At 41.5% G+C, this 25160-nt stretch overlaps 1 protein-coding gene across 2 annotated transcripts in view; it reads right to left on the reverse strand.

The window, feature by feature from the left end:
- fbln2 (fibulin 2) overlaps nt 1-25160 on the reverse strand; it is a 259586-nt gene that overhangs the window by 99932 nt on the left and 134494 nt on the right. For both annotated transcript variants that reach the window (XM_063068129.1, XM_063068130.1), the window contains 2 exons: nt 18368-18497; nt 14297-14495 (listed from right to left, as the gene is read on the reverse strand). In XM_063068129.1, coding sequence (XP_062924199.1) covers nt 14297-14495; nt 18368-18497 — 329 coding nt within the window. The remainder of the gene's footprint in view (nt 1-14296; nt 14496-18367; nt 18498-25160) is intronic.

Here is a 25160-nt window from a genome sequence, read left to right on the forward strand (position 1 = left end):
GGTCGGCTATGGCCAGACTTCTGGGAACACAGCTACACCACACAACTGCCTAACACCCACAGTCGAACGGACTAGTGGAGCGCTTCCACCGTCACCTGAAATCGGCTCTCATGGCCCGCCTGGAGGGGCCTAACTGGGTGGATGAACTTCCCTGGGTCCTGCTTGGAATCCGCACGGCGCCCAAAGAGGATCTACACACCTCGTCGGCCGAGTTGGTGTACGGCGCGCCCCTGGTCGTCCCAGGAGAGTTCATACCAGCCCCAAGGGGGCAAGAGGAAGAACCCACAGCAGTCCTGGACAGACTACGGGAGAGGCTCGGTAACCTGGCCCCCATACCCACTTCACAGCACGGACAGAGCCCAACTTGCGTACCCAAAGACCTGCAGAACTGTAAGTTTCTTTTTGTATGACGGGGCGGACACCGGGCACCGCTACAGCGGCCCTACGAGGAGCCGTTTAAGGTGATCAGCAACAACGGGTCCATGTTCGTGCTGGACATTGGGGGGAGAGAGGAGGTTTTCACGGTGGACCGACTCAAACCGGCCCATGTGGACTTGGCGCAACCGGTCCAGGCTCAGGCACTGCGGCGCAGGGGCAGACCTCCCAAACAGAGGCCGATCCAGACTGTGGACATTGGGGGAGGTATCGCTGGTTCTGGGGGGGGGGGGGTTATGTGGCGACCCACTTTCTGACACCCACGAACCGGCTCACGAAACAGCGCGCGCAGGCAGAGGGCCGGCAGCAAAAAGGGCGGGAACGGGAAGGCTTTAAAGCGGGCCGCGAAGTTTGAATAAACCTCTTTCATCGCAACTCCAACTCACCGAATCCGTGTGGTTATTCTAGCGCTGTGTGTAGCACATCGCTACAGTATTAAATATATAATTAAAAAAATGAAAACAGCAATTTTCATCAGTTTATGAAGAGAAAAGAAAAAACATTGAGTTTTAAATGAAGAGAAAAAAAAACCCACTACACTATGTTTAAAAAAAACAAAAAAAAAAGGGACTGGGCAGTCCATTTTGAGGATATGACCAAAAAACAAGAAAAAGACTTTCTGATCAGATCTAAAACTTCAAAAAAAAATTGAAAGAGTAATAAATCAAATTAAATGAAAATATTGGATAAAAGGTCCCCAGATTTGCTCAAAAAATTCAAAGGATGTAGATGTAAACTGAATATGCCTAGTCTCTTTCAATAACTTAGGGGGTTGGTGTTTTATATTCTGTGTTTTTTGCTCGTTTTTTTTCATTTGTATGATTTGTTGTGTGTGTGTGTGTGTGTGTGTGTGTGTGTTGGGGGTTTGATGTTTTCTTTGAACAGGTTCCAAGGTGTTTCTTTGTTTCGTTGCTGTCTGTGGGAAGACTAATCTCAGGGTTGTACACTGCATACATGCTTCAATATTAAATGTACTTTGAATCTTTGAACTAATTTAGGCAATCAGCTATTCCAGTCACACAGCTCACTTTTCCAGCATCTATTTTAATTTTCTGATATTTCAGATTTCATTTGTCTCCTCATTATGGGGTATATAGGAGAGGTCTTATAAGAACAGTATGACGAAAATGAGAAATCCTGGGCAAACCGAATTGAATAGAATTCCTAAGAGCAAACACTAGGAATTCTGATGCTGGAAATTCAAGCAAAACAAATCAAAGTTGCTGGTGAACGCAGCAGGCCAGGCAGCATCTCTAGGAAGAGGTACAGTCGACGTTTCGGGCTGAGACCCTTCATCAGGACTAACTGAAGGAAGAGCTAGTAAGAGATTCTATAACTATACTGTAAAAAAGGTTGCTGGGATTGAATAGATCTCCTCAGAGAAATGTCAGGTGATACAGTATATGAGGGGGACTTAATGAATACTTCTCATCAATATTCACTAGGGAGACAGTTGGGAGGATGGAGAGCTAGGGAAAGTATCTGCTGATGGTCTGGAGCATTTGTGTATCAGGAAAATGTTAAATATTGACACACATTAAGGTGTACAAATCCCCGGGACTTAACTAAATCTATCCTAGTTGTCATATGAAGCAAGGGAGGAGATTGATGGGCTCTTGCACAGATTATTTGATCATCTTTACCCATGAGTAAGTTGTTGGAAGACTGGAGGTTGGATGATGCTGTTCCCATATTCAATAAGGGCAGTAGGGATAACTGAAGGATCGATAGGCCAGCAATGAGTACAGTGGATAGAGAGTAACTTGATTGTATACTTGGATTCCAGAAGGATGCAGAGTTGGGGGTAATGTATTAGCGCAGATACAGGATTGGTTCATGAAGTTGGGATAAATAGGTCTTCCTTTGGCTGGTAACCAGTGGCAAGCAGAGGTTGGTACTGGGCACGCAAATATTCACAACATACGTTCCTCGCTTGGAAGAGGAGACCAAATGTAGCACATCTAATTTTGCTGATGGCACTAAATTGAGTGAAATAACTAACTGTGCAGAGGATGCAGAGAGAGTACAGAGATATATAGATAGGTTAAGTGAATGGGCATAAGTCTAATAGGTGGAGTACCATGTTGGTAAATTTGAGGTCATCCACTTTGAAAGGAAAAGTAGAAGATTGTGTTATTATTTAAATGAAGAAAGATTGCAGCATACTGTAGTGCAGAGGCACTTGGGAATGCCTGTGCATGAATTGTAAAAGGGCGCCTTGTAGGTACAACAGGTTATCAAGAAAGCAAATGGAATGTTAGCAGTTATTGTTAGAGGGATTAAATTTAAGAGCAGAGAGGATATGCTGCAACTATACATAGTGCTGGTGAGACCTCACCTGGAGTACTGCAGTTCTGGTCTCCTTACTTAAGGGAAAGCTTACTGGCTTTGTGGTGGTGTAGAGCATGTTCACAAGTTTGATTCTAGAGGTGAGCGGTTAGCCTATGAAGAGAGATTGAGTTGGCTAGGAAGATGCTAACTGGACTGAGAAAGAATCTGATAGAAGCATGTCAAGTTACAAAAGGGACAAATAAGATCGAGCAGGAAAATTGTTTCCACTAGGAAGTGAGACTAGAACTTGGGACATAGCCTAAGACTGAGGGAATAGATTTAGGAAAGAGATGATGAGCAATTGATTTTTTCTAGATTAGTGAATCTGTGGAATTCTCTGCCCAAAGAAGCAGTCAAAGAAACCTCATGAAATATATTTAATAGGAGTATATTTAGCAGTTAGATGTGAGTAAAGGCAGGTAGATGGAACTGTCCACAGCCAGATCAGTTATGTTCTTAATGAACGGTGGAGCAGGGTCAACAAACCAGATGCTCCTATTTTGTATTCAGAAGAACATACAGAAAATTGGACCAACTGTGTGGGCTCCATGGTCAGCATGGACTCATTGTGCCAAAGGGCCTGTATCAGTGATGCATTGTTCTATGACTACGATGTTCCCTGGAATGGAGTGCCTTACTTAAATGGAGAGATTGGATGGGCTGGGATTGTTCTCACTGAAGTGCAGGAGGCTGAGGGGTGACCTTTGTGAGGGGCACAGATAGTCAGTCTTCTTCCAAGGATAAGGATATCTAAAATTACAGGACAAAAGTCGAGAGGGGAATATTTAAAGGAGATTTAAGAGGTAGGTTTTTTCCACACATGGGATGGCAGGTACATGGACAGAGGAGGTGGTAGTGACAAGTACAATTACAGCATTTAAAAATATTTTGGACAGGTACATGGAAGGATAGGAACAGAGCATTAGAGACCAAATGTAGAAAACTGTGATAAACATAGATAGATATCTCGGTCATCACGGATAAATTTGATTGAAGGGCTTGTTTCGATGCTGTACAACTCTATGACTCTGTACAAACACAAAATCTGCAGGTGCTGGAAATCCAAGGAACACACACAAAGTGCTGGAGGAACTCAGCAGGCCAGGCAGCATCTTCAGAACAGTGTAAACAGTTGATGTTTCAGGCCGAGGCCTGTCATCGTGATGAAGTGTCTCGGCCCAAAACATCAACTGTTTTGTCTTTTCCGTAGATGCTGCCTGGCCTGCTGAGTTCCTCTATGATTCGTTGGCTCTTTCTGTCTTCCTATTTTCTCTGGCAGCCCCTTGAGTTTGAGGAACTCAAGTTTAGTTGGTTCTCTCTGGGCTCTCTGTCGAGGTGAATGTATTAGCTGCCCCTCCAGACTTGCACTCTGCTATTTATTAACCTTTACTGCCCTTTTTCAGTCAATAACACTACTGCTCAATTCATCTCAGCTGGTCTCCACCTTGTCACAGGCTTTTCTTTTTTTTTTGGCGTGTGCGTGCGTGCGTGCGAGTCTGTGCGCATCCGTGATGATGTCTTTTTCATGGCTTTTTACAAGGCGTGGAGCGAGAGAGAGACTGTGTGGCGTGCCACTCCTCACACAGACACTTGCACTGTATTTTGCCTTTATTTTATGAAGTCGAGTTGCGATCTCGACACTCAACCCGGCATAGATGGAAAGCATACTCGGGAGTGGACCCGACTGGTTTCGAACCCGGGAACCTCCACTCCCAGGTCCAGTGCTGATGTCATTGCCCCACCAGCCGGCCCTATCACAGGCTTTTCTTTGGTACCTCCACCTCTCCTCACAGGCTGCAACTTAATCTAGTTTTATTTCTAATTTTTCCCAGTTCAGAATGAATTGCCATTGGCTTGAAACTGTTTTTCTATCAACTGATGCAGTTTGCATAAAGTTTTATTCAGTCACTTGCTTATTTTGTTTCACCTGAAACTGTATTTTATCAGCAATGGACACTATTGTTCAAAATACAATATTTTTTAAGATTACATTTAATAACCATGCTTTATATTTTTGCTTTCTCTCTTCATTTATTGAAAGTGTCTTTTCAATAATAGAATCTTGAAGTTTTATGTCTTTAACTTAGCTCCAGGATAATCAAATGAAAACCTTCTCAAAAACTGTTAAATTATTAATTTTCACAGTACTTGAGGCCATCTTTTTATCTATGCACTTAAAATACTAGTTTTGAGTCATTTTGTTATAAGGCTGGTCAACTTGATTAAATTTTATATTTTCCAAGCTTTAAAAGAATCTTGTTCATCATTTTGTCCCTCCGTTCGTTATATAGTTAATGACACTGCAGGAATGAATGTAAACTACATCAAAGCTTACTTAACTCTGGTGAATGAAACTTGATAGAAGGTCCTGCCAACATGTAGAAATGTTCACTTCCTTTCATTAGCTTCTACCTAACATCACAGCCAATGTATTGTTTCCAACACATTATTTTCCTGGCATCCAAACAAGGGCCATCTGTGTTGTTACTTGTGCCACCAATTTAATAACTGTAACAGCAGACTTAAGGTCACTAAAAAGAATTATAACCTGAAATCTTTCTCCTCAGACAGAAAAGCTTGAAATTTCTAGCTTTCTTGAGATGCTTGTAGGAGGAACTACCTTTATGAACCTTCTCTCTCTTTTCTTCAATTTATTTATTTTGTAATTTATAGTTTTTTTTTACATCTTGCAATGTACTACTGCCTCAAAACAACAGATTTCATTGCATATCTTTGTGATAGTAAACCTGATTTACATTCAGATTCATTAACTTCAGTAAAAGCAAATTACAGAGGCAGAGTTCATAATGTAATAGTCTTAGTATGTGCAAAGGAAATTAATTCCTTGCTTTTTAAATCTTTTGTCTCTTTTTAGACTATAAGAGGTTAAGAGATGGGAGCAGAATTACGCCATTTGGCCCAAGAAGTCTGTTCCACTATTCCATCATGGCTGATTTATTATCCCTCACAACCCCATTCTCCTGTCTTTTCCCTGTAACCTTTGACACCCTTACTACTCAAGAACCTATCAACCACCACTTCAAATATATCCAATGACCATGGCACCACAGCCGTCTGTGGCAATAAATTCCACGGATTCCTCACCCACTTGTGGGAAAAAAAAATTCCTCCGCATCTCTGTAGGAAAGGTTGTCCTTTTAACCTGAGGCTGTGCCCTCTGGTCCAAGACTCCCCCACTACTGGAAACATCCTCTCCACATCCACCCTATCTAGGCCTTTTAACATTCGATAGGTTTCAATGAAATCCTGCAACCCCCCCCCCCCCCCAAATCTTCTAAATTTCAATGAGTACAGGCCCAGAGCCATCAAACACTCCTCGTATGTTAAACCTTTCATTCCTGGAATCATTCATGTAAACCTTCTAACCCTCTCCACAGCCAGCGCATCCTTTCTTACATAAGGGGTCCAAAACTGCTCACCATGTTGCAAGTGTGTTCTCACCAACGCCTTATAAATCCTCAGCATTACTTTTTGTGTGATGGTTTGGAATCCTTTGCACAAGACGGATATATATCAAGGCTAGATCAACAGAAGTACTTAATGAGGCGATGGATAGATTTTTGAAAGATTGGAGAATTCAGGATGATGGGGAGCAGGAACAGAAGAGGATATGAGGCCTGGACACATAAGCCACAATTAGAATGAGTAGCAGGACAGGCTTCAGTGGCCTGGGGCCTGGTCGCCTTCTCCGATTCTTATTTTCTTATATTCTTGTGGCTACTGCAAATGAGGAGTGAATTTTCATCTTTGCTGCACTAATGGAATACCAACTGACCATGTTCCCTCAAGTGTAAAACCTATCTGCTAAAAATTGATGCGCACTTAATAGCGTGATTTAAGTAATTTTCACCACCTCGGCAAATGGAAGCCACTCTTCACACAAGTCACATTCCATTTCAGAATTTTAGTGATTATTATTTTATGCACAGAAAGCTGCACTGGGGTAGAATTACCTTTGGATAAATTCTGCCTTAAAAACTGCTGTGCTGGAGACCAACACTGCGAACAAAATCTGCCATGCTTCTACGTCCAATTTAACAGACATGCCAACTTTCTGCCAGTTGCCTGTTTGTGGACTGCCAAGGAGACCTCCCAAATTAAATTGGGGAATTTTTTTTGACACTGAGGTATCAAATGCAACTTTTGAACATTCACAAAGATTTAAAAAGACTAAGAAGATGAAAAGAGAACAGAATTGAAACTATTTAATGGCCCTGTTCAGTTTTCAAAGTCATGTTCTGCCAGTTAAAATCAAACTATTCCATGGCAAGGATTAGGCCTTCTGATCAAAATGCTTTCTCTTTTGTGAAAAATCACAATCTTCAGCCACACTAATTAAGTGAAAGCAGGTTATCATACCTAAATATCATAATGGCATGACAGGGATAGAGTTTTCCAAGTCTTCACCCACTGCCCCACCAGTCTACACATCCAACATATCATTCCTCACAGCTTCCGCCACCAAGCACAACTTCCACTCCCCTCCCCTTTTCCAGGGATTACTCTTTAGATTATGAGAACGCTCAGTCCTCTTTTATTGTCATTTAGAAATGCATACATGCATTAAGAAATGATACAATGTTCCTCCGAAGTGATATCACAGAAAACAGGACAGACCAAAGACTAACAGTACCACATAATTATAACATATAGTTACAGCAGTGCAAAGCAATACCATAATTTGATGAAGAACAGACCATGGGCACAGTAAAAAAAAAGTCTCAAAGTCCCGAGTCGATCGACTCCCAAGTCCCCGATAGCAGGCAGCAAAAGGGAGAAACTCCCTGCCATAAACCTCCAGGCACCGTCAACTTGCCAATGCCTTGGAAGTAGCCCACCACAGCCGACACTGAGTCCATCCGTCTGAAAACTTCGAGCTTCCAACCAGCCTCTCTGATACAGCCTCCCGAGCGCCATCCTCTGCCAAGCGCCTTCGACCTCGCCCCAGCCGCTGAAACACGCGAAGCCGAGGATTTTGAGGCCTTCAGCTCCGGAGTTCTGGTTACCACACAGTAGCAGCGGCAGCGAAGCGGGCATTTCAGAAGTTTTCCAGATGTTTCTCCGTGCTGTCATGTCCGTCTCCATCAAATCAGAATTGTGCACGGTCCCGTATTGACAGATTACAGATATCATCACCAAAGAGGCCTCATGCGCTGCCGTCGCACCGCCATCTTCTCCCCCCTCCTGGTATGTGTCTCATCCTTCCCTTCTTCCTCAGGCCCTCGCACCTGTAATCATGCAAAGCCCCTACATTTATTCCCTTGCCACTGTCCACAGTCCTAAGCAGCCCTTCCAGGTGAGGCGGCAAAACACGTGTATCCCAGAGAGTTATTTATTATATCCAGTGCTCCTGTTGCAGTCTCTGCTACATCAGTGACAATGGACACAGATCGGAGAAGCACTTGTTAAGAACCTTTATTCTATCGCCGTGCTAGCTGGGATCTCTCAGTGGTTAGCCATTTCCCATTCGCATGCCATCATATCTGTCCATCTCCTCCTCCACCGCTAGGTTGGGATAGAGCTACGATGGCGCTAGACAGCGATTTCTTCAAGTTCTTTTGCCTTATCAAGGTGGATGGGGTTCTGTCGAAGGCCCTGACCCAAAGCTACACACAAACTTTGGTACTTTATGGTGATGGGACCTACTTCCAGGGCTCTCTGACTGGCCGTTTTTAGATATCCCAAGAATGCAGCCTAGAAGACGAGCACGCCTTCTTGTTTCCAAAGCTTTCCGGCCATGGGGACGAGCTGATTCTATGACAGTGCCGCTGACTGAAGCATCACCGGAGAAAACAGAATATTACGAACAGCAGATCAGCTGCTGGAGGCTCTGTACTGGGTGAAATGCTCTCTCACTCTTTTTTTCTCTCTCATTGGTAGGGGAGAGTTTGTTGCCAATTCTTGAGTCAGAGAACTAAGGGAACAAACTGTAAAGCGCCAGACTTTAACACTTGTTTTGTCTTGTTAGTCTCCCCGTGTTGTGTGACACCTGCCTTTTTATTAGGGTGAGGGAGAGAACCTGTGGTATGTCAACTTGTCGGGTGAATGATTAGATTTTGTTGTACTGCAGATCATGGTCTCTCTCTCGGGGGGCCTTGCTATTGCTTGATTGGTGGGTGGGAATGCTGATGCTTTTTGTTGAAATAAGTGAAGGGGGGGTGAGGGTCGTTGCCCTGCTCCCGGGGAGGGGGAGTAGGGGGTCTTTGGGGTTCTAATGCTTTATAGTCACTCACTCTTTGAGGCACTCTTCTGCTTTCGTGGAGGCCTGTGAAGAACAAGAATTTCGGGTTGTATATTGTATACATTCTGATATTAAATGGAACTATTGAACAGAAGTTAGAGGAATAGCACTCCATATTCCACCTGGGAAGTTGCCAACCAAGTGGCAAGAATACTGAATTCTCAAGACTTCTGGTAACTGTTCACCTTCTGTCCCTTTCACCCTGATTTTTCTTTACTGTTTCTCCTCCTTATCCTCTTACCCATTCCTCACCCTCTAACATTTCATTCTTCCCATTGCCTACAAAACCCCTCAACTAGCCACCCTCCCCACCTCACTCCCTTTAAACCAAGGGTTCCTGACCTTTTTGCTTATGCCATGGACCAATACCATTGGAGCCCAGGGTGAATTGAATTGACTTTATTGCTTACATCCTTCATATATATGAGTAAAATTCTTTACGTTATGTCTCCATCTAAATGTGCAATGTGCAATTTATAGTAGTTTGTAATAAATATTATGTACAACAGGACAGTCAATATAATATAGAAAAACAATTTTATCGGCATGAATTAATCAGTCTGATGGCCTGGTGGAAGAAGCTGTCCCGGAGCCTGTTGGTCCTGGGTTTTATGCTGCAGTACTGTTTCCCAGATGGTAGTAGCTGGATCAGTTTGTGGTTGGGGTGACTCAGGTCCCCAATGATCCTTCAGGCCCTTTTTATACACGTCTCTGTCCTGATTAGCAGGAAGTTCACATCTACAGATGCGCTGAGCAGTCTGCACCACTCTCCTGTATTAGGCAGTGATGCAGCCAGTCAGGATGCTCTCAGTTGTGCCCCTGTAGAAAGTCCTTAGAGTTTGGGGACTCATGCCAAACTTCTTCAACTGTCTGAGGTGAAAGAGGTGAAAGAGGTGCTAGAGGTGCTGTTGTGCTTTTTTTTCACCAAACAGCCAGTATGTACAGAACATCTGATATCCTCAGTGATGTGTATGCCGAGGAACTTAAAGCTGTTCACCCTCTCAACCCCCAGAGCCATTGCTGTCAATGGGAGTTACCCTGTCTCCATTCCTCCTGTAGTCCACAATCAGCTCCTTTGTTTTGCGACATTGGGAGCCCTCGCTTTAAACCATCCTCTCCGACCAGATTCCATTGACTTCAGTCCTTTGTCACTTTCACTTATCGCCTCCCAGATTGTGACATCATTTCTTCACTCTTCCTTCCCTCATCTGTCTCACTTACCTACCACCTACCAACTCGTGCTCCACTCCTTCTCTCCATCTACTGAATATAAACAAGCTATCTCCCCTCTTTCTTTCCAGTCAAGATGAAGGGTCTCAACCTGTAACACTGACTGTGCATTTCCCTGCAAAAGATGTGGCCTAACCTGTTGAGTTCGGCCAGTTCTTTTTGTGTGTTGGTCCAGTTTCCAACATCTGTTTTCTCTTGTGTCTCCTTCAAGAGTGCCTTATTGCATTTCTATTTGTGAGCACTCTGATTTGAGGAAACGATCAACACAATTTCTGCCCAAACTGCACAGTTTCCAAGTTGCAAATTCCACATCCCAAATAGTACAGCTGGCTGTGATCTTTATGTAAGATCTCAATTTGAGAAAAAATGTAAACATGAATATAAGATTACTCGTTTTTCCCTTCCCTCAATCACTTACTTTTTCTAAATTGTAAATATTCTATTTTTCCATTTCTGGTTTGATATTTTAGCCATTTGAATATTTCTCTATGAGCTATTCACTTTTATTTTGCAGAATGCATTGCTGGCATGTCCTGGATTTGTCGCCATGAAAATGATGTAGCACCAGATGTTTGGAACTAACTGAAGTAATGCATTTTTAAACTCAAAGTCCTTTGTGTTTAAGATTTATCCACTTTTAACCTCATCTACTTGCAGGTACACCAGTAACACATCAGAGATCTACAAGAAAAGTTAGCGATACAACATAGCTCTAGATCTCCTGATTATTAACATAATTGACTCTTCAGGTTTTCCTCATTAATGGTACCTGCACTAATTTGTTTGGTATTTTCCTCAAGATACCCTAGAACCTTACTTTATGAGAGCTCCATTTATTTCAGTAACACACAGAAGATACTCAAGAAAAAGAGCACGACTAAAACGACATTGGGCCTCTTTATTTGTGTGTGAATGTGCAGAACACATTGGTGACTCTGCAAAGGTAACAAACTGATTTTTAGAAAGATGTACAAAAGATCCAAATTAATTGAGATACAGCGCAGAATAGGCCCTCAAGATGTGCCCAGAGTTAACCCTAGCCTGACCATGGGACAATTTATAATGACCAATTAACCTACCGACCGATGCGTCTTTGGACTGTGGGAGGAAAGCGGAGCACCCGGAGGAAACCCACATGGTCACGGGGAGAACATACAAACTCCTTACAGGCAGCGGCAGGAATTGAACCTGGGTCACCTGCACTATGAAGCGTTGGGCTAACCACTACGCTACCGCGTCGCCCTGTTTCTAAACCTCCCTGAAGTGGCTCCAAGCTCTTGCCTGAGGAATCAGAATTTAAACTTAGAAGAGCCGCCACCACTCTTGGGCACTGAATAATGAGAGCAGCAGCTGATGGTGTTGGTCGTTCACAGCTCAAACTACATGGGTTCAGCCTCAAGAGCTGTCTGCGTTGAATACAGCACATTCACCCTGTGACTGTGTGGGTTTCATGTGCTCTGCTACACACCCTCAACTAGTAGACATTGAATCAGTGGGTTAGTTTTTGTTACTGTAGATTATGCCCAGTGTGAGTGAAGTTAAAAGAGAATAGTGGGGAGTTAATGGACATATGAGAAAGAATAGCTTACAGAGAAATAAGTGGGTGAACAGGGGAGATGGGAATAATCATCTTGATAAGCCAGTGCCCTCTTTCTATGTCACAAGAGACATGAGAATAGTTTGCAAACTATCTGATTTAGGTAAACTGGAGAAGTAAAATAACCAGGTAACTGCTTTGAAGGTATGACTTAAGCCTTATTCAAACACAAATATTTTTTAACTGCTTACAAAGACAAATATTTAATTATAGTATTATTCGTTAATGATATATTTGCTGGTATTCATTTATTTCTGGCTCCAAGACCACAAATATAGCGACAATGAATAATAATAACATTTCAACAGCCTTTCATTTTGCCAAACAGCTGCAGAAAATTGTTTTTTTAAAAAAAAGATATCTTTGCTCCATCATGGGCACCAGCCTCCATAGTATCCAAGATATCTTCAAGGAGCGGTGCTTCAAAACAGACCCCCACCTCCCAGGGCATGCCCTCTTCTCATTGTTACCATTGGGAACAGGAAAGAGGTACAGAAGCCTGCAGGTATATACTCAGCGGTAAAAGAACAGCCTCTTCCTGTAATTCATAATGTATGGCATCGTTGCCACAAAGTTAAAAATTTCACTGCTTATGCTGGTGATTTAAATCTGTTTCTGAAATGCAACAAATAGACTACTGTAATATATTACTTACCAGCATCAGAATGGAAATTACTGTCGCCCAATGAAGGCTGTTACTGCTCCTTCCCACCACTGTGGGATACAAAATCAAATCTCCCAGTGGTAATCGCTCTGTGAACTGCTTTCCAGCACTACAATGACAGTCTGGAGAGAATGCAGGATTCTGCAGAGTGACACCGTTACTATGGCTTAAATTATTGAGTGAATCAACAAAGTGAAGTGAAGGAGCTGACTTCTGTATCAAACACAGGAAGTAGAGTGATCAGGCAGGCAGCCTACTGACTTTCATGAGACGCTGTAGCCAGTTTCAAGGGAAGGACATGGAATTATAACGTGCAAACTCCACTGCTCAATCACACTATTTAGAATCAGCGTACTGAAAGGGCTTTAAGAGTGAAAGAAACAAATGGAATTGCAATAGCTCCTCCACAGAGCATTGATATATCCAAAGGATTGGATGCCTTACAGCAATTTAACTACGGTGAAGGAGATCACTCAGCCCATTGAACCTATGTCAGTTGTTATTAGAGCAATACTACTTGACATACGTTTCTGCCTTATTCCCAGAACTATGCAAATAATGCTCTTTTAAATGCCTCTCCAATTTCCCTTTAATGGCACTGCCCACTTCAGCGCGCGCGGCCGTTCGGAATAAATATCGATTATGTGTAACTAGGGGCCATGCACAATCCGGATTTGATGGAGACAACCATGAGAAGCGCAGAGGAACATCTGGAGTAACTTCTGAAATGCCTGCTTCGCTGCCGCTGGAACCGTGCGATCGAGAATCTCTGGAGACGAAGGCCCCAAATCCTCGGCTTTGCATATCGCTTGTTGTCAGGGCCGGGGGCGAAGCGCTCGGCAGAGATGATGCTTGGTGCTCGGTGTCGAAGAGGTGGGTCAGAGGTTCGGAATTTTTCGGACAGATGGAGTCGGACTGTAGTCGGATGTTTCCAGGATGCTGCACCAGCAAGTTGGCGGCGCTGGAGGTTTACCGTCTGAGGGGGATGATGGGACTTTCGAGAGACTTTGAGACTTTTACTGTGCCATGGTTTGTTCTTATCAAATTACGGTATTGCTTTGCACTGCTGTAACTATATGTTATAATTTTGTGGTTTTTGTTAGTTTTTAAGTCGGTTTGTCATGTGTTTTCATGATATCAATCTGGAAAAACATTTTATCATTTCTTAATGCATGCATTACTAAATGACAGTAAAAGGGGACTGCGTGTCCTCATAATCATATTGTTCTCACATTTCAGTTGCCCCTGTTGTCCCAATTTTTAAATCAATTTTGTTGGCTTATGGGTCATCCAGTAATGGGTCCAGTAATAGTTTTCTTCTAATTACCCTCTTTAAACCTTGACATCCCATCAAATCTCCCCCAAACTCTTTGCTGCAAGTCGAACAATCCCAGCTTGTATTGTCTAACCATAGATAGGAAATCCTTCATCATTTGAACTCTTCTGCACCATTATTAGACAACTGAAAGCCCAGGACATGAGAGCTTGTGATTTATCCATTTTACCCTGGATGTTGAAGTCTGATTATTATGGCAGGACATTTCAACAGCTACCCACTTGTTTTGGATAGGAGCCCAATTAAAGGCTTGACTCGTCAGCAAATGAGGGTACAATGCCCTCAGTCACCGGTTCTGATTTTCTTCAGGCAGGAAATATGCGGTGGCAGTCAAAAACCTTCATGAAAGTGTTTTTGGGCTAATGACTTATTTCTATTGTGGCAAATAGCATAGCATTTAATTTTTTTTATGATAACTCTAATTGTAAAATGATTCGGTACCTCGTTCAGGAATGGAGGTCGTCTCAGGCAATGGTTTTGGCTTGGGCCACTGTCTCACAGGAAGATGACCAAGATCTTCAGCTCCCTCGCAACAGCTTAAAAATGCCTGACTACAGGGGTAGCCCAGACTTGGCTTTGCTTTGCACCCTTTGTGCTGGCTCCAAAATATAATTCCTAAAGTACAGCAGTCACAGCATTTCTGGAAGGAGAACCAGATTAGAATAGATAAAAACAAGTCATTACAATATAAAACAAATAGTGAAATAGAACATCTCTTCAGTATTCCTATCCAGATACAGAAGTTTAAATCTCCAGATTACATTATTAATCCTGTTTAGGATCCTGATTACACTCTACAAGGTGAAACGGCAAATCATACATGTGCAACCAAGCCATCAGCCTCCTTAGACTTCAGGAACTTCACCTAGTCTTCCTTCTAAGAAGTATATACGTAATTGTGTCCTTTAATGACGGGTTCACACCAGTTCCTTGGCCTAAATGTAGTGGATGAGTTTGCCTGAATGGACAGTTTTCTTGTCAGTACCATCCACTGATTCTTCTCATTTGGTACACCTAGAAGGGCAGTGGCTCATAGATAACTCAACATCATAAGTTTTATTAAAATATTAACTATAGCTTGTATTTATACAGTTGTCATTAACATCCCAAGGTACTTAAAATAAAATTTGATATTTAGTCACTACAGAATATATTCACCAACCAAATGATGGCACAAGGAGGTAGGTTTTGAGAAGCCCCTTAATGGAGAAAATAGAAGTGGAGTGGGAATTCCAGAACTCAGGCCATGCCAACATGAGGACTGATTGAGTTTCAAGCTTGGGGAGGCAGACTTGCTGGAGTGGATATCTCAGAAGGTTGTGGCAAAGTAGATTTCAGAAATTAGAGAAGAAGAGATTTGAAAACAGAATTGAATTCTAAAACAGAAACATTATTGATGCAGCAGACAATTTCGGTTCAAGTTCAAATTATTGTCATTTGGCTGTGTATACAACCAAATGAAGGAACTTTCTTCCGGACCACAGTGCACCCACACAACATACAGTATATCTCACACAGCACATAAACAAAAATATTATACTGTAAGTTAAAATATAATTCAAAATGCATATAGTAAAGTGTAGCACTTGTAAACAGTGAACAACTCGTTGACCTAGTGACAGAACCTCAGTGGTGGCAGGGTATTCTTTAGTCTCAGAGACTGAGGGAAGAAGCTGTTACATATTCTGGCAGTCTTAATTCTGATACTTCTGTGTCTTAATCCTGACATTAGTGGGTCAAAAGATTGTGAGGTGGGTGGTAAGGATCATCTACAATGTTTTGGGCCCTTCGTCTGCAATGGTCCCAAGACCCCTATGACCCTCTCGGCAGTTTTTGCAGTCCTCTGTAAATGTCTTGTGCTCCAATGCCTTGCAACTTCCATACCGCACAATGGTGCACTCTCTATGGTGCTCCTGTAGAAAGTTGTTAGAAAGAGGGCAGGGAGCCTTGCATACCTCAATTTCCTCAGAAAGGGTAGACTCTCCTGTGCCTTCTTGACGAGGAGGTGTTGTGGGTCCAGGTTAGAGCTCCACGGCTGAGCCATTAAATTTTAGATTAATCAACACATGGGTGATGAATAATTGGGATTTGTTTAAGTTAGGACATTGGAAGTGGATTGTGTTTTTATTTTGTAGATACAAGAGAATGCAAACGATGGAGGTTTTTATTTTAGGGATCTGAGTGACACTGACAAGACTATTCTCATTGCCCTTGAGATGTGGTGGTTGACTGTCTTTTTGAAGCACTGCACTCTAGCCAGTGCAGGTACTCTCATTATCATTAGGTTGTTGTTACAGTAAAAGGACCCTCAACATATTTTCAAGTCAGGACTGTGTGCTGAGGCATCGTATGACTGTGGTGAATGAAGATGAGAAGAAATGCAAATATCGTTGGGACAAACATGAACTAGGTCTCATGGATCAGCTTAGGGAAAACGTGACTGGAGGAAAAAAAAAGAAACTTGATAAAGATTTGAGAATTTCCCAGGCAATTATACCACCAAGAAGCCACTTCAGGTGTTGAAGGTACTATTGCCACCAATGTTTTACAATTGACCACAAGTCCTCCATTTCACCTTGAGTTGCTAGTCTGAGGTATAGTCATGAAGCCATCTGACCAAATATTCCCAGATGAGACAAGATAGAATACCACTTAAACTTGATCCCAACTCCTTCAAGGTGGGTGACTATCCTAACATTCCTGAATTTAAACAAAATGAGATGCAGCATCTTGGTTGTGTGCCAGTTGGCTGAGGAAGGAAAAATTTTACGCTTTAACTTTGAAAAATAAGACATATCCCAGAAAACTACTATTAACTTTTGTTTAGAACAAATTGCAGATGGCTTCTTAAGTCTTCTTAACAGGGATCTATTCGTTAGGATTTGTTTTGTCAACATCCTAATTATAATTTAACTAGAACAAATTTTATTATATAAAACATCATATTAAAAAGACCAGATACAATAAACTACATAAGTTCATACAAAGCAATTCTAAGTGCCTTTTTTTAAAAAGCTAACTGTCTGACTTAACTCAGGAGTAAGGTGAGCGATCAGCGTTTTAGCCAACTTTTTTTTAGTCGTAGCTTTAGTTAATAGAGCACACATTTTTCTTGTATTTCAGGGTGAGAGGTTCAATCATTATGGATTTGAGTTACACTCTATCATCAGAATGCAGATGGTCAAAGGAAATGTGTTTCACTTCATTCCCTGGGCTAGGAGCAGACCCCAGAGATAATAGAGCAGTACTATGATCCAACACCCAGAAAAACCTTGCTGGAAATATCGACAATTCATTTCCTTCCATAAATGTTACCTGACGGGCTGAGCTCCTCCAGCATCTTGAGTGTATTGCCTCTTCAAATAACCAGATATATTGACCAGGCAATAGTGTAATGAATTACGTAATTGTATTTTTGAATGAAGGACATTAGTGCAAACTCTAGAGTAAGGATTTTTTATAGCTTCGATCTGGTGAGCTTTTCAGAGAGGCGTGAAGACGAAGAGGGTATCCAGCCCCTCACATGTGTGCCATCATTCAATTATTGCAACACCAACCTTTAACAAATAAGAAGAAACCATTTGGCCTTTGAGTCCATGCTGGCTCCTTGGGGCAATCCCATTGGACCCATTTCCCCTCTTCTTATTTCAACTCCCTTTTCAATTTATCTTTGCCATTGAACTTCATAATGGGGTAATTTAAAACAGTCAAATGGCCTACCAGCAAGCACATTGGATGTGGGAGGAAAGTACTTAGAAGAAACCCACACAGTCCCAGAAAAAAACTGCGTAGATAGCACTCAGTGTCAGGACTGAATTCAGGACTCCGGTGCTGTAGGGAAGTAGCATTAACTCCTGCACCACCACGTTGCCCCATTAATTTGTGATTGATCTGTGTCTTAGCCCCATCTAACCGCTTTGGTGTATGAGTCCATAGAACCATAGCCTGATCCGATAATTTACAGTGTTCATTTTTTTTTCAATTACCATAGCCTCAGCAAATCACTGGGAGAAAGAATTCCAGATTTTCACTACACTTTGCATGAAATTATTTCTGGCATTATCCAAAATGGGCGAGCTCTACTTTTAAGGCAAAATCCTCTGTTATGATAAGAGGCAGCCCAGCTTTCTCCTTATACACTAATAAAGCAGTGAAGCCACTTCTTACAGGGTGTGTCTCCCAAACAGTCATCCAAGTCTTTAGACAACAGATTATACACAACACTGCATAATGTAGCATTCAGTTGAATGTCATTATTTTTATGAAAGGGATCAATCGAAGTCTTAAGTTTTTTCTGTAAGGGGCATGGAACATATTCAACAACAGTCTGCCAGATACAGCATGAACTCTTTAGTAGCACTTCATTATATTTTGTTGACTTTGAACCGGGTGGTTATAAATGTGGCATTTTAACTTTTACATCAAACTGTTATATTTCAGAGTATTTGGGCATTGTCATGTTGCAGTCAGTCTTCACACAACGACAATAAATAGTTTCTGTATAGTACTTGCCTTGTATATGTCAGCTCCACAGACATCATTTGGGTTTGCATAGCAGTCCTCACCTTCTTTTGCAAAGTTCATACCCACTATGCAGCTTTGTTCCTCCAGGTACGAGATGCAGCACTGCTTCTGAGCAATTCTGTTACAAAATGCGTGCATTTTAAAGTCTGGGCAGTGTCTTAATTACATTATGATGCAAATAAAAGTTAACAAAACTATCATACCAATCAAGTTATTACATAAATATTCATGAGCTTTGAAATTTCAAAAGAACGATTTTGAATTTTAAATAGATCGTAGGCAAGATATACTAACACTGGCCTCATAGCAGCAACAAGAAGAGGACTGTTCAAAAGTTGTAACCAGCAAAGCTGTTCCATTTCAACTCGTGTGTTTTCAGCTAAAACTGTCCCATTAGGACTTCACCACATTGAACAGACCCACAGCAATCAGCAGAGGCCACATTTAGTATTCCTGAAATAATGAACACAACTGAAACAATGGACTGACATTTTACTAAACATCTACAGATGTATTGCTTTGGGCAGAAAGTTATTAGTTACATATAGTATGATTTGTTGAGATATGCTCTCTTTTCAACTGACAGTTACAATCACAATACTTGCAATTCAAAATTTGTTAAAAAATTATCACTGATTGATTTACTGTTATAGTTGAAATGCACTACATAACAACATCTTTTACCAAGCAAATATGGCACACATATCTATGATTCTTTACTTAACAATTACATAGTTTGCTATATCCTGTAAAGGGATGAATGATCAGCAGAGAATTCACTCAAATTATTCAATTGGGATTGCTGGACTTTTGATTGAACCAATTTATTAATGTAGTATTAGACTTGCAGTAACTTTTTATATCCAAACACATGTTGTATTTTCCAAAAGAATTAAGTTGTCATCAAGGCAAAATAAAGAAAGTAAAATACAAAACACTACTTATAATTTGACATGGGCAGAAGATACTGGAAATGCACAGAAGATGAAAATTTCACTTTAATTCTCCTTCCCCCTTCATTCTGATTTCTGAACTTGAACTGTTATAACCAAGTCAATGTAAATATAAGGAACAGCATTATATCTTATGACATTAATTGCATGTTTCCCTCTCCACAGAAGCTACCTGACCTGCTTGGCATTTTATACAATCTTTTTTTTAATTTCAGCTTTTGAGCATTTGCAATGTTGTACATATACCTCAGAGTTCCAGTATTATTTTCTCTTAGTTGCCTTCTATTTAAAACTTTGCAGGTTAATCAATGACGATTAACAAGCCTTTACCACCTTTCCTCTAAACCTCTATTAGAGATAAGATTAGAGCTTTTAAAAGTGCATGTGCTCTTGTTTGAGCATTTCATACCACACCTAAACAGGCTCTTCACCCACTGTGTCTACAGCCTCCATGACGCACCCATGTGTACACTCAACTCACCCACCAGGTGCATTTTACAGTGCTAAATTAACCTACTAACCTGTACATGTTTAGGAAGTGAGGGGAAATGAGTCCAGAGAGAACATGGATCACTGGAGAAGTGAGGCAGCAGCTCTCCTCTCTGAACCACTCTGATCTCTCTGCTTAATAATGCAGGTGAGTAAAGTTATGGAGGTATAAAGCACGATACTTTGTACATAGTCTTGTGTTGATGGTGTCATTACCAACACAAATGAAACAATGGAAAGGTATTGTTGTTGGACTGAGTTGTGCCAAAAACCATGTGATCCACTTTACCAATTCTTGGGATCCCCACTGTGAAAACAATGGAGAACATGCTGAAAATTGTCTGGTTGGTACTGGTTTGTAGGGGTTTTGGCTCAGTCTACAACTCGGCAGGAGTTATAAGTGGATACTAAATATTTTGTTTGCTGAGAACAATATCGGGCAAATACAGAATTCATGAACCCAGATAAGAAAAACAAGTCACCTTTTATACAAAAGTCAGTCCAAAGTATCATTTGTTATTACTGTTTCAAAAACACTGCAGTGCATTGGTCATTCAATTATGCAAAAGTGAATGTTAAAGGGAAAAGGATGTGAAAGCAATTCCATAGACTCTTATCATTTCCCTTCTCAGACCAGTATTGTTTTCTCCACTGGGGAAATTGATTCCAAATTTGAAAGCCATTTGTAATATTATACTTTGTGTTTTTCCTACAGCTTGTTCTCAGGATGTACAAGATGTACTTATGGCATTACTTGATAAAGGAACGGGCTTGTATGTGGCATACTTCGCTACCACAGAGTCGAAGTGTTGTCTGGGACTTTTAATTCAGCTTAAGCCATGCATAATGCAGAGTATGGAAATCTGTTTCTGAACGTAAACCCAATGATAAAATTGTCTGTGTAGTACTATTAATAATTTTCCAGAACACATGTATCAAAATGCTGTTCAGAAACAAAGAACACAAACGTGAACTTTCAAAATATTTCACTATTAGAAACCTGATTGAATTTCCAAACCTGCCATCTCCTCCCTCTGGTGCCCCTCCTCCGTACCTTTGCCCATGGTCCACTCTCCTATCAGATTCTTTCTTCTTCAGCCTTTACCTCTTCCACTTATCACCTCCCAACTTCCTGCTTTATTCCCTTGCCCCACCAATGTACTTCACTCCTCACTTGGCTTCACCTATCACCCTCCAGTTTGTACTCCTTTCCCCTCCCCCCCCACCCTCTTATTCTGGCTTCTGCCACTTTCTTTCCAGTCCTGATGAAAGGTCTCAGCCCGAAACTTCGACTCTGTATTTCACTCCATAGACGCTGCCTGACCTGCTGAGTTCTTCCAGCATTTTGTGTGTGTTGCACCAGATAGAGCTTTCCTTTTATTTCACAGAAATACATCACCAACCCTTGGTTAGCAGGATCTTTCTCCTTCACATATATGGAGAAATAATCTAAAGAACAGTTAAGGATTCTCCCAAGGTGACCGAACATCTAACTCAATGACAGTATTTAAGGATGGCCCTCCAAATTCTGTCCTATTGTTTAGAGATACTTTACTATACAGATTTATGTTTCAGGTTGGAAACCCCAGTGACGTGTCCAATCAAAGAGGAATCTCATAGAAGCCAGCCAGTTCTCAGCAAAGAACAATTGATTTCCTTCCCAAATATGGTACATCAGTGAAAGAGTTGTTTATCTGAGGGAGCTGTTTTTATTTATTCTCCGACTGCCATGATGATATTTCAAGTCACATTATCTAGATTACCAGACCCTATCAGTGGATTAGCAAACCTTGTAACATAAACCACCATTAGTGCCAAACAACAAAAAAAATTTAAGATATCTCGCCATTATGCTATCACTGTAGAAATCTCCATTCCTTCAAGTGACTTCAATTAAAGGCATTTAATCATTTAAATAATCATTGATTGCTATTTTCTCAAAGCAATAGAATGGATCTGTTGCAGATGTCTTAACTGTTCAGCAGTCAAAAATGTAAGAAAAGTTAGGTAAAGGCATTTATCCCATTTAGTCAACTCCTTCCACAATCTATGCACGAATACCTGTTAAGAAAAAGGAACAGGGATTGACCATGCTCTTTGACCACAGCTGATCTGGTCTCTCAACTAATCTACTCTCCTATCCAATCTCCATTTCTCTTGATTCCCCTGTTCCTCAAAAATCAATTTGAAGCTTGAGCATGGCTGATGGTTCAGCCCTCTGGAGTAAAATATTCCAAAGAGCCACAGTGCTCTGAGAGATGAAATTCCTCCTCATTTATGTCTTGAGGCATACCTCTTATCCTGAGAATGTCTTCCTTGTTCAAGACTTTCTCTCCAGGAGAAATATCTTAATGACAGGATAGAAATCATCAAGTCCCTCACATTTTTACATTTCACTGAAATGATCTCATAAGTGTTTTAAATTTCAGGATTTCTCAGCCCAATCTGTTTATTTTTCCTTATGTGGTAATATCAATGGTGAACACCCATGTCTCCTGAAGAACCTTCACTGTGCTCAAATAGTGTTGGAGCAATTTTATCCACAACCACTTTTTCCGAGTTGCAATTGATCAGTTCACATATAAAATTTGCAGCATGAAAAACCACTTAGAAATTTCTTGCACCAGTCATTAAATTATCTTATAGCAGGAAATACACAAAAATTTTACTTATCTTCGGGAAGTACAATTTCCTGAAAGCTACCCTTGCTTATTGCGTTGCGAGATAACTCTACATTTCAAATGTTAATTGGAATTTATTTCATTATTCTTTTCTTCTCAAGTGAACTCTCCTTTGAATACTTAATCACATTGTTTTTTTATTTCAAAATATACTTGGGTATTCAAAAATAAATATATACAATAAACCGTTCAATAACTTTTCATCCTTTACATACGTTTCCATTATACTCAGTACATATCCGTATTTATAGCCACCCACGTGGCACTCCAGTAGTTCAGCTCGCCATATCATTGTTGAGGGGTATACTTAATCACATTGTTAACATGAGAAAGGCCATCTGCATTCAGTGTAGCCATTGACTGAGGACTCCATCGGGGAGCTGTATTTAATGTGACCTATGATATAAAAGTTAGGGTATTTTAAAATTCTAGTTGCTGTACAAATTTCAAAATGCAGACCAGTATATTATTCCTTGAGAATTTATGCATTAAAAATAATTTGCATGAAATTTTTATTCCAAAGTTATGCCTATTTCTAAATCAATTAAGTCATGAAGTTTGAATGCTATTGGCAGTCTAACTTCAGGTCATCTTCCAACCCATTAATCTGTTTTAATTATTTCCCTGCATCAAGTGTTCTACAGTTCTTATTGTGATGCCTTGTCAAGGAATTTAATAAATCACTGATTGCTAGATAATTCAGATTCATTATACCACAGGAAATAAATCTTTTAATATCAGACGAATTTTTTTTAACTGACCAACTGAGACCCTATTGATTTCAGAAAATAAAATACCTATCCTATGATACAGCAGAGCCTAATGTTGACACTGGGAGTTGACAAAGATAACAGAGCCAAGTAAAGAATGGAGGTTTTGGAAAACATTCCAACAAGGTCCATTAACCAAATGAGTTTGTAAAATAAATGTTCTCAAGTGAGGACAATGCAATAAAGCCATATTTATTGCTACCAGCAGGCTCCCTAAAGAAGTTAAAGAGGCCAAACTAAATATTACAACACATGGCCAAGGATTTTCCAAATTACAATTCAGTCTTGTATCTCAATTATTTGGATTTGCTAGATCTGAGACTGTAGGGCCTTGCTCTTTTGTAAAGTAGCAGCTTACCCACCACCATACTTGGCTACATATTGCAAGACATTTGCTCTAAACTTGCATTAATTCATTGCTCGCATTGCCTGCCAAATCATTCTATAGCCTGCTTTTGTTGGTATTTGTTTGCAGGTAGCCAGGTGTGATCATCTTAGTAGGGTATGGCTTTTGGTACCAGCCAACATTCAAAATACTCTAAGCTCGATACCAATTGAGGAATGGGCATCTTCTCATGTCTTTGAAGCAGTACACAGTCATGTTGATGGACCTCAATGCCACACAAATCTCCTGTCTGCGTCAGTGAAGATATCACAGTTTTCTTCTTCGGTTGTCCGATGATGACGTCCGCTCCTTTAACAGTGAGATCTTTGATGACTATACAGTCCTATCCTGGACCCACAAGCTCTATTGCAGGTGGGACATGTATATGTGGTAGTGGTGGCAACCATGGCTGCATTTCTCCTGGCTCCCTTCTGCTGTCTTCTGGTTGTTCTTTCCATGTCCAGAATATGAACCCCGTCCCTACACAGCTGTCGCCAAGTGGTACGGTCAGCAGCAACATCCTCTAGGTCTTCGGGTCTGATCTTGCGCTTCCTTAAAGCATTCTTCATCTGATCCTCATAGCTCTTCTTTGCCCTCCAGCTGAGCGTCGACCATGATGTAGCTGGCCGTATAACACTCTGCAGGGTAGCCGACATGGGGGCATCCTTATCACGTGCCCCAGCCACTGCAGCTGGCGCTGGGTGATCATGACCTCAATACTCCTGCAGTTGGTCTTTACAAGTATTTCAGTGTGAGGCACCCGCTCACGCCAGGTAATTCCCAGGATGCGCTGGAGGCAGCTTAAGTGGAAGCACTCCAAGGACTTGATGCAATGGCTGAGGGTTACCCAAGCTTCACAGCTATAAAGGAGGCTGGTGACACAGACTGCTTGGTATACGGCGACCTTTATGGAGGGACGAAGGCTCCTGTTCTGAAAGACTCTACGTCGAAGTCTCCTAAAGGCAGCTGATGCCTGTTTAATGCGGCTCTGGATGTCGTTGTCAGTGCCGCTATCCTCAGAGAGAATGCTCCCCAGATATTTGAAAGATGGCACTACTGACAGCTTTTCATCACCAACAGTGAAGGCAGGTAGAGTGGGTGGGACACTGGTACTCCATTGGCAAACCACTTCTGTCTTGGTGGTATTGACAGTCAGTCCTATCCTGCTGTATTCTTTCACCGCCACAGCAAGGACAGTCTGAAGATCCTCCAGAGTATGGGCCACAAGAGCACAGTTGTCTGCATACTGCAGCTCCAGGACCCACTCTCTACGGAGTTTGGTGGTTGCGTGGAGCCTCCTGATGTCAAAGAGGTTGCCATTTAATCTGACGTCCACTGCCACATCACTGCTGTCTTCAATCTCATTGTGGAGAAGCTTGGTAACACACAAGGTGTTAAAGAGCATTGGTGCTAGCACACACCCCTGCCTCACCCCTGTATGTACAAGGTAGGTCTTGGACTCTTGTCCTCCTATGGTCACCCGAGCTGTCATCCCATCGTAGA

The sequence above is a fragment of the Mobula hypostoma genome, chromosome 15 (genome assembly GCF_963921235.1).
Source record: "Mobula hypostoma chromosome 15, sMobHyp1.1, whole genome shotgun sequence".
Lineage (NCBI taxonomy): Eukaryota > Metazoa > Chordata > Chondrichthyes > Myliobatiformes > Myliobatidae > Mobula > Mobula hypostoma.